The sequence below is a fragment of the Erythrolamprus reginae genome, chromosome 8, assembly GCF_031021105.1.
Source record: "Erythrolamprus reginae isolate rEryReg1 chromosome 8, rEryReg1.hap1, whole genome shotgun sequence".
Lineage (NCBI taxonomy): Eukaryota > Metazoa > Chordata > Lepidosauria > Squamata > Dipsadidae > Erythrolamprus > Erythrolamprus reginae.
In genome coordinates this window covers 264,176-274,114 of record NC_091957.1, presented here as the reverse complement: position 1 = coordinate 274,114, position 9,939 = coordinate 264,176, and the positions used below count along the sequence as shown (strand labels likewise).

The following is a 9,939-nucleotide window of genomic DNA, read 5'->3' as shown; positions in this document are numbered from 1 at the left end:
GGGAGGGACACCCCCCCCGACCCCCCCCCCCCCACACACGCCAGACCCCCCCTCTGACGCCCCCCCCACTCCCTCCCTCCGCTGCAGATCCTGGAGAGCTCGCAGACGCTGCTGACCGTGCTCAAGAAGGAGGCCGGGAACCTGGCCAAGGCCACCGACTCCAAGAGCCTCCCGCCCAAGGACGCCTGAGGGGCCCGACGGGGGGGGCACCAAATAAAAGACTGAATGGACCCACCTCTGCTGCCGCTTCCGCCGGGCTGGGGGAGGGGGAGCGTCAGGGGGGGGGGAGATGGGGTTCCCCTGGGCCACAGACAGCCCCCCTCACAGCAAAGGGGGGGCTAGGGGGGATGAATAGGGGAGGGGGGTTTCCCCTGGGTCCCAGCCCCCCCCAGACAGCCCCCTCACAGCAAAGGGGGGGGAGTGGGGTTGCCCCATGGCCTGCCTTCCCCAGGCCTTCTGAGGAGAGGGGGCCTCTGTATCCATTGTTCCATTTATTGGCCGCCCCCCTGCCTTTGAGGGAAGCGGGTGCTGCAGCCTTCCCCCCCCCCCCCCCCCGGGCCCCACCTGGCCTCTCGGACTCTGGAGCCTTCTTGGGGACGGAGGGGGTGGGTGGGAGCTGTGGCTGCCCCACCAGCGCAGGAAGGCACACGGGAACCCGGCCAGGGAGGTTCTGCCAGCACGTTCTCTGCTGTGCCTAGAGTCTGGCTGGGCCTGGCCTTTGCGACCCCTGCAGCCTCCCTTCCCCCCTGCAGCCCCCTCCCTCTTTCCCAGCTCAGTCCAGCCAAATGGCTGGATACTACAGGAATCTGAAGGTTAGAGTGGGTAACCTGCAGATATGCCAGTGGCGCAAGATAGCCCAATCAATCACCCAACACTATCGTGAAGAAATCACCTGTGTGGTTTAATGAACCTGGGAAGGCCAAAAGGCTGAAGAGGCGCAGGTACAGCTGGATCCAGGGGGAATGTAGGATCAACCCCCCCCTTCCTCCATCAATAAACAATGACGTGCAAAACATACAAAAGTCAATTAGATCATTTTGATTTAAGACAGTAAAGTGAAAGAAGACACAGAGCTACTCTCCGGCAGTTTAAAACCTGGTCCTTTCACAGGCAGCTACCTGTGGCTGAGCCCGCACCACCACCACCTGCTCTTGCCTGGAGGGTCAGTGAAATGCTAGTGACGGTGTTTTACTCTGGTTTCCACCATCTGAATGCAGTGCTGGCCAGTTAATCAGGACAATCATCAGACCAGCAAAAGGTCACCCTTGTACCTGGGAGAGGGAGAACCGGGCAGCCAGGAGCCCCCACCCGGTCTCCCAAGAGTCCCACGTGACCTGAGCCAGTGCTGAAAAACCTGCCTGGGTCTAAGAGCTGGGGGGGGGGGAAGCCCCCAGCATTAAAGCAGCACAGCAAGCCAAGGATTGGCCCCCTGACCAGCAGCTTCATTCAGATACAGGAACTCTTAAAGCCTCGGACATTTTGGATCTGGCCAGGCTCAAAATGGGCCCTGAGGGTCACAAATTGCCCACTTTCCACAGGATTCCACTCCAATGGCTCCAAGAGGCACCTAAGAGCCGGCTTCATGGCTGAGCTGCACGATGTGGTCATAGCATCATGTAGGACATCTATTTGCCATTAACCCTTTGGGGAACTGGAATTTTCTTTAAAGCAACAGAGTCCACTAGTGCAGTTAGTCTGTTAAAGGCAACAGTATTTGTCATTTGCTTAGCTGAAAAACTCAATGGCCGCTTCTGTTAAGTGCTTCCCCAAGGTGAGGTCCAAGAGGTCCGAGACATTATTTTCCATTGGGCTGCAGCTTGCTTCCTTGTTCAGCACCAGCTCATCGCTGAGCCATTTTGTGCAATCTGGCTGGAGGGAGCAGCTCAGCCTAGTGGCTCAACAGCAGCCTGAGCATTTGGCGGCCCGGTCAGCATCTGACCATCTAAGGGGGGGGGGGTTCAGGCTGCAGGCAGAAAACTCAGGCTGCCGAAACGAGCTGCGTTTGCACGTGAGGCCCTCCGCGGAGGGAAGAGAAGTCTGGCCTGGCGTGCCCCCTTTGTCTCTCCGGCTACCTGGTGGGGCAGGGGGGCCCAGAATATCTTCCTCCAGCAGTGCTCGCTCGGGGCTCAGAAGTAGAGGGCAGGTTCCCTACTGAATTCAGACAGGTGGCTTTTTTCGGCAGAGGAGACCTGTGAGGAGACAAAAGAGAGTGGGTCTGCTGCTTTTCCCACAGAGAATACAAGCGCCACAACTAAGCAGAGCCCCCCCCTGCCCCCCCTGCCAGAAACGGTGGCCATTCAAAACTAGAAGGATGCTGAAGCTAAGCCTTGCCTGCAGCACCAGCCTTTCTCCTGAACTGCTGCAAGCACAGAACAGTTACCTGCTCCCTCTGATTTATTGCGGGCAAGTAGCTGCTACTCACTGGTGCCTCTCCCCCTCTACACACACACACACACACACACACAGAGTCCCAGGCCAAGCCTTCCTTACCGTGAGCGGCTGGTCCTCCGTCTCCTGCGGAAGGGCCTGTGTGCTGGAAGGCTGGTGCTCCTGCCACTCGTCGTTGAAGCCCCGGGAGTGCTTGGCAGGGTGGCCTGGCAAACCTAGCCAAAAGGATGAGCGCACAGAGTCGGTAGGAGCACAAGGGGAAGCCATGGCGGATAGAATGCCACGCGCAGAGATCCCTGAGGAAGGAAAGTCATGATCTTCCTCAAAATCTCTCCTGGGCATCAAGGAGGACACGGACGTTGCAACTTCCTGAATTGTTTTTCTTCCCTTCTATCTTACTGGTGCTGTTTGAATTGCAGGTGCTTAATATCCACTCTATTCCTGGATGTGGGAGGCACCAGGCAATGGTGTCATGGCTTCACCGAACTCTTGTTCCAAAAGTGACGTCATGACTGGGGATCTGCCATTGCTTCAACCCAGAAGGTTTTGAAATAGGGCAGGGAATGAGAGGCTTACCTGAGTTGGCAGTAGCCCTGCTTGGATGAGGAATGAGAAAGGCAGGCTTCTCATCTACCTCTGTGGCGTATTCCTCCTCCTCCCCCTCCTCCAAGGAGCGCTCAGAGGGATATTCAAACATGGTTTGCATGCTGGTCTCATTGAAAGATATTTTCATCTGAAGGAACAAGAAGAAGCTGCTTTGCGATTGACCTCAAGTTTCAGTGAGCTAAATTTCTCGCTTACTCCATTTGGAACTCTTCAGTACTTTTATTTGGTTTCTATAGCCACCTCTTTCAACAGGTGGCAAGTCAGGTGAAGCCCCACTTTTTAGTGGGAATCTACAGGCAAACGGAGGAAGCTTCCCAAGAGGATACGGCAGATTCACAGGCCACCTTGCCATATTTATTGATATCCCACCTTTATTATTTTTACAAATAACTTGAAAGCAGTGAGCATATCCAATACATTACCGTCTTCCTTTTATTTTCCCCACAACAGCAACCCTGTGAGGGGGCTAGGGCTGGCCCAAAGTCACCCAAATGGCTTTCGTGCCAAGGCCGGGACGCAAAACTTGTGACTTTCCTGCTTTCTCGCCTGGTGCCTTAACCACTAGGCCAAACTCTCAACCATTTTAGAATCTCACATCATCTTCACCATCACCACTTGCTTAAAGCAGCTACTTTAAAAATAAAGTAATTGTGTTCCAAACAATAGCAATCTTGTTTAAAATAAACAACAGAGAAACTTAAGACTACAATGCTCACTTATACCCATTTAACCCTTTAATTCAATTTTAAGCATTGACAAGAACAAAGCTGGAGTCCAGTCCTCCAGCTATGGAAAATACTGTACAGTACAAACTGCAGTCTGAGGTTCTTGTGGGAACAGAGTTTCAGCAAAATAGAACTAGGACTTTATGAAAGCAATCTTGGCACTGAGTTTAAAGACTGAAATCGATTCATACAAAAAGCTTTTCAGTTTGTGTAGCTTCTGCAACGTCTAGAGGAAAAGTATTTTGTCATCCGTGTGGAGGGCAGGGTTCCCTTGGTTCTCAGGAGGTGGGATTCAGCAGGTCCTCACCAGTCCTAGAGTACCAGTAGCGGAAATTCTGAGCAGTGGGGAGAACCGGCAAATACTACCTCTGGCTGCCCTCCCCATCTATTCTCTGCCTCCAGAGTCCCAGTTGATTGGGGGGGGAGGGAGGAGGAGAGAATAGGGATTCTGCAGCAACCTTTCCCTGGAGTGAGGAAAGACTGTGCCGTATCCTTCCCCTGCCATGCGCACAGAACCAGTAATAAAAGACTGAATCCCGCCACTGCTCCCTGGATCATCATTTTGCAAACATTTGACTGAGCTAAAATGCCAGAATGTCCCTGAGCAGGAAAGAAGGCCCCCAAAGTGATTACAGCCCCTCTGCCTGTAATCCACACCCTGGAGGATCCTGCGAGAAGAGCAGGATCAGGTGCCACTGGGGAGACCCAGGTTTTAGACACTTCAGGCAAGTTTGCCAACCCACACACCCACACACATTTTCTAGCTAAGATCGTGTCTCCCCAGAAGAGAAGATACAGTGGTTCCTCTACTTAAGAACTTTCCCGGCTCATTCCTTCCGTGAGCAGGGTCTTAGGTAGAAGCCATTTTCCCCATAGGAATCAATGTAAAAGCAAATAATGTGCGCAAACCCATTAGGAAAGAAATAAAAGCTCGGGATTTGGGTGGGAGGAGGAGGAAGAAGAGGAGGAGGAGGAGAGTCGCTGCCGAAGGAAGAAGGTGAGGTGAGAGGAATAAAATAAAATCCAAAACTTGAAGGCTTAAAAAAAGGGATTCTGAGGAGGAGCTCGTGCCTCCCATACACCGGCTGCTGCTGCTACCTGCTGCCCCTTCCTTCCCATGCTGAAGGGCTCTCCTCTCGCTACGTAGCCGGTGCCTTTCCTTTGCTGTGGTGGCTCCTCGGCTGCACAGAGAGAAGGGAGCGTTTCTTTTCTCTGGGCGCAGGCAGAGGTTTATTCCCTGTCCAAGCGCGCAGAGAAAGGAAAATACTTTGTTCGCTCCGGACTGCCAAAGCCTCCTTGAGCGCCACCAAAGGCTCCTCTGGAAGCCCAGGTGGCTGGGATTAAAGGGGGAAGGGCAGGAAACTGGCCGGGCTTTCATGCCGCTTTCAAATTTCCTGGGAGATTTTTCGTGGCTCAGGTTCTTAAGTAGAAAATGGTTCTTACCTAGAAAGCTTCTTGAGTAGAGGCGTTCTTAAGTAGAGGTACCACTGTACTGTAAATATTGATTAAAACTGAATAGCAAGCATGTTAAAACCGTTCTGACTGTGACAACTTGCAGTCCACCAATTTTACTTTGCAGCGCTTAGCACAGAGTGGCCTAGAGATTAAGAGGGTTGAGCAAGAGTGAGGAGTTTTGGGTCCAAGCGCGTCCTCCGTCTGGGAGGACTCTGGACAGCCCCTCTTTTTCACCTTCCTCCACTCACAGAGCTCCTGCTAAGAACTACAAGGGCTACTGGAGCTGCAGGGAGAAGGGCAAACTCAGTCACCAAAGCCCAACTGCAGTTCTTTGAAGTTCTCCTGGCCAACAGGTATGCTGTGGACATAAAGCAATTTCCAGGAACAGCATCGTCCGTGGTCAGCAGTTCTTCCTTCCAGCAGGACCCTTTAATCACGGCCCCCATGTTTTCTTTGTAGAGAGCAACCTGAGCTCCCAGGCCAAGAGCCAGTAACTGCACAAGGGCCTTGCGGGAGCTGAACAGAAGCAGCACAAAAGGGGGGGGGGGGTTCCCTCTGGCCAGAACAGGGGATCCCCTTCCACACAGCTGGAAAGGGAGGGGAGCACAACAGGCAAGGAAAAACTGGCATTGGGGGGAGAAGGACACCTGTATCAAACCCCCCCACACACACACACACCCTTTGCCAGCGAAGAAACAGTGCAGCAACGTCTCAAGGGAAACCTGAGCTGCAAGGAAACGTATACGTAAATAATCACCATCTCTTCCCCTCCTCCTCCTCCGGCCTGATCCTTGACGTTGCGTAATACTTTGATCCCTTTCACCTCACTTTCCTACCCTCGCCCTGTGTCTGCCACACCCTGTTAAAGGAATCTGTGCCGGTGCTGAGCCAACTCCATGAATCATAAGGAAACGGGCTCTGCTTGGGTGGGTTTGCAAAGGGCCCCCAGCCTGGCACTGTCCAGGGTTGCTGCTCACAGGGGCCTAAACCAATTGGCCGGCATCTCCCATCAGTTTCTAAGCAGTTGTGATCTTGCAGATAGGAAGCCGCCTGCGCCCGGCCGTAATGGCCGACCTCTCCAGGGGGTCATCTGGAGCCTTGAACGGTCCCCCCCCCCTTTTGTAGGTGTAGACTAACTTTCCTCAAGAGAAACTTTTATCCTCCAATAAAAACACAGCCTTAAAAGTTCACTATTTTATTTTAAAAAGCCCTTTCTAAGCATAAACAAGCCGCTTCCTTGGATAGGACCCACCACCACCACTAAATCACAGCACGGGATAAGGAGGGTCCCTCCCTAATAAATCACAATGGATGGACAGCCTGTCTGCTGCTTCATACAGCTAGCTCTGGGCCCGCATCAAAGTCTGTGTGCCTCTCCATACCACGAGCTGTTCAGGGGGGACAGTGGCACATTATGCTCCCCGAGCACTCGCAGGCAGCTTAGTCCACCAATCTCAGGCCCCCTAAGAGCCTATGAGATGCCCTACGGTAGCTACACAACTGGGTCCCAGCTCTCTTGGGGCAAATCCTGCTCACCTCCGCACCCTGCAAAAATCCAGTAAAAGCGTAACCGAAATATGACTGGTCAGCACAGGTATCAACTGGTTACCTTTTTGCGCCGAACACTCGATTTGCTGATGCAGGACTTGTTGAGAGAAAGGTAGCCGCCAATCACTTCAATCTCATTGACGGTGGGGTACCGTTTTTTGAGATGACCCAATTCCTGCAGGGGGGCTCCCCTGCGGGCTTTGTCCTCCTCCTCCTCCTCCTCCTGCTGAAGCCACGCTCGGTCAGTCGTGAAGGGCTTCCTTTTGGGCACTACGGTGAAGGTGTGGGTGCGAGCGACAGAGGCAGTGGAAAGGGGCCTGTGGGGGGGCAGAGCAGGGCCCGCCTTTTCCAGAGCCAGGGCACCGTGGTCATGAGGCACATGGAAGCCCTCCAGCCGGGGGCTCAAGACTTTCAAGGGCGGCATGGCTGCTCCCAAGTCCTCATCTAGGCAAGTCACGGGCACCTCCGGGGCCGCAGGGAGGGCCTGGGCGGGCGGCGGAGGCTCAGGGGGCGCCTCTTTCCGGTGGGGCACAAAGAGGAAGGCGTTGCGGGAGTTGAGCCGCAGGCTGGCCAAGGCGTGCGCCTGGAGGTCATGGGCAGGGATGGCGGCGAGGTCGGGCTTCGGGGCCGGGCGGATCTCAAAGGAGCAGCTGGAGCTGAAGAGCGGGCCGGGCCGGGGCTGGCCCTTGGGGGCTCGGCCGGCTGGAGTGGCACTGGAGGGGGCGGGCGGCTGTGGCGAGGCCTTGGGGACGGCAGCGGCCTCGGACTTTGGCTGCCCCGCCTGGGCTGCTGGCGGGGACGAAGGCGCGGGGCTCCGGGAGGATGGCACGGCTTTGGAGAGGGCTGCCACCCCGCGCTGACCGGGACTGCTGGGCGGAGGGAGAGCGGCGGCCCCCTCCTCCTCCTCCTCCTCCTCAGCCCCCTTGCTGAGCGCGGCCGGGCGATGTCCCCGCGGATTCACCACGAAGGAGTTGGAGCCGACCTTCTGCACGAAAACGCCGGCGGCGGGCGGGGGTCCCGGGCGGGTCCCGGTGGGCGGAGGCCCCGGCAAGCCTTTCGCCGGGGCCGCGCGGTCGAACTTCCGCAGCAGCCGGCTGACCAGGCCGGGGTCGGGCGCGGCTTCGGGCTCGTAGACGACGACTTGGGCGGCGCGGATCTCGGCGGCGGGCGGGTCCCGGGGGGGGCTCCGGGGGGCCGCGGCCTCCACCGGGTCGCTGGACTCGATGATGAGGATGTGGTCAGCGCGGATGGTGCGGACGCCGGGCATCGCCCCGTAGAGCTGCAGCAGGTGCGCCAGCGAGGGGGGGGTCTCGGGGGGGGTCTCGCAGGCCACGCCCACCGCCCCGGCCCCCCTCCGCCGCCGCCGCCGCCGCTCGCCCTCCAGGCGCATGAAGGGGTTCTCCCGCAACGGGCCCAGGCTCTCGGCCACCACCGCCCCCGCCCCGCCGCCCCCGTCCAGGCCCGCCCCGGCCGCCAGCTTCGCCCGCTTCCGCTCCAGCAGGGCCACCTTCCAGGCCGGCGCCTCGCCCGCTGCCGCCGCCGCGTTCTCCCGCAGGCCCCTCATGGCAGGGCCGCCGCCACCCACCTGGCCAACCCACCGGCCGCGCCGCCGCCTCCAGCCACTTCCTCGGCCCGCCGGCCGCGGAGGAGAAACCCCGGCGGAGCGGCCGCGCCCATTGGCTGTCGCCGAGGAGTCCCGCCTCTGCGCACGAAAGGCCGCCCCCGATTAGCCTGTCGCGACGTCTCGGGCGTGGCTGAATTTCAGCGTGGAGACGCAGTCGCCACCGCCATTCATTGGATGGGAGGTGGGACGGCCCCGCCCAGCCGATTGCGGAAGTCGTTGAGTAAGGGAAACGCTCGTTTCTGAGGGTTTGGAACGGAATGGCGCTTTTTGGGCGGAAGCCGCTTCGAGCGCGGGGCGACGCTAAGCAGGAACTTCCGGCAGGCGTAAGGGCAGCGCGCCATAGAATGACGTCAAGGCAAGAGTCGCGTCTTTTGAAGAAACTTGTCAGGCATTGGTCAGGATCCTTCCTCCCGCCAGCTGGGGATTCTGGGAATTGGAGTCAGGCAATTCAGGCAATCAGCCTTTGGTCCTCCGGAATCTCCGCAGCGGCGCCCTTCTGGGAGCGAGAGGGTAGATAGAGCTGGTTGAGCAGAACTTCCCGCCGTCCGTGTCGCAGCTTGAGGACGCGGCCCCTCTTCAGCCTCCTCCCTGCGTCCACACGCTCTTAAGAGAAGCTGAGAAAGTAACACATCACGCAGCAGGGTTGCCTTCAAGACTTTGCGGCCTTCCTGTCCTCTTCCATCCCCTGGAGTCCATTTAAGCTCAGGCCGACTGCTTCAGTGACACCCATCCAGCCACCTCCTCCTCCTCCTTTTGCCCTCCATCGTTCCCAGCATTAGGCTCTTCTTCTCCAGTGAGTCCTTCCTTCTCATTAGGTAGCCAAAGGATTTGAGTTTCAACTTCAGGATCTTGTGGCCTTCTAAAGAGCAGCCAGGGTTGATCTCCTCTCGGACTGAACACTTGGATCGCTTTGCAGTCCAAGGGACCCGCAGGAGTCTTCTCCAGCCAACACCAGAGATCAAAGGCCTCCATTCTTTGGTCCAGCTTTCACAGCCACACATTGCAACTGGGAAAACCGTAGCCTTAACTATACACACTTTTGTTGGCAAGGTGCAAGACTAGTTCAGCCAAATTAAAATAGGGTTAGTTTGCTTTTAGGGTGAGTAGGTTGTGAGTCCAGGCAATTGGGTTAATTAAATATACTATGCTACGGTGGACCCCGAGTCAGCATATTGCCCAAACATAAGAAACTACAACCAGAAGCAAACTATCCATGTTATATAACTCTATTTAAGACCTGCTCATCTATTCCCCCCCGCATTTTTTTCTACTTGAACTCTTCTAGCAATCCAGATCATGACATTTATTAGATAAATCTCTCCGTGCTGCCCACTTGAGCCGAATCAAAATCCTTAATCCTGAAATTGATTGTTTCAAGCACCTGACCATATGCAACTTTTAAAAGGTTGCTGGAATACCACCCCACCGACAAGCACTTACTTCATTTTCAGCTCCATGACCAGGTTCTTAAGTAGAAGCCATTTTCCCCATAGGAATCAATGTAAAAGCAAATAATGCGTGCAAACCCATTAGGAAAGAAATAAAAGCTCAGAATTTGGATGGGAGGAGGAGGAGGAAGAAGAGGAAGAGGAG

The 9,939-nt window shown here is 56.1% G+C and overlaps 1 protein-coding gene across 2 annotated transcripts; it reads right to left on the bottom strand.

The window, feature by feature from the left end:
* Positions 1 to 880: 880 nt before the first annotated feature.
* Positions 881 to 8,300, bottom strand: TPRN (taperin). Of its 2 annotated transcripts, none has more exons than XM_070758421.1 (4): positions 6,784 to 8,300; positions 2,965 to 3,121; positions 2,491 to 2,684; positions 881 to 2,189 (listed from the first exon to the last, which is right to left on the bottom strand). In XM_070758421.1, exons 1-4 carry the CDS (start codon positions 8,284 to 8,286, stop codon positions 2,127 to 2,129), a joined length of 1,917 nt encoding a protein of 638 aa, XP_070614522.1. In that variant the 5' UTR covers positions 8,287 to 8,300; the 3' UTR covers positions 881 to 2,126. The 2 variants fall into 2 exon arrangements, with proteins under 2 accessions (XP_070614522.1, XP_070614523.1); XM_070758422.1 differs by having other exon boundaries at positions 2,491 to 2,603.
* Between the last annotated feature and the right edge of the window lie 1,639 nt (positions 8,301 to 9,939).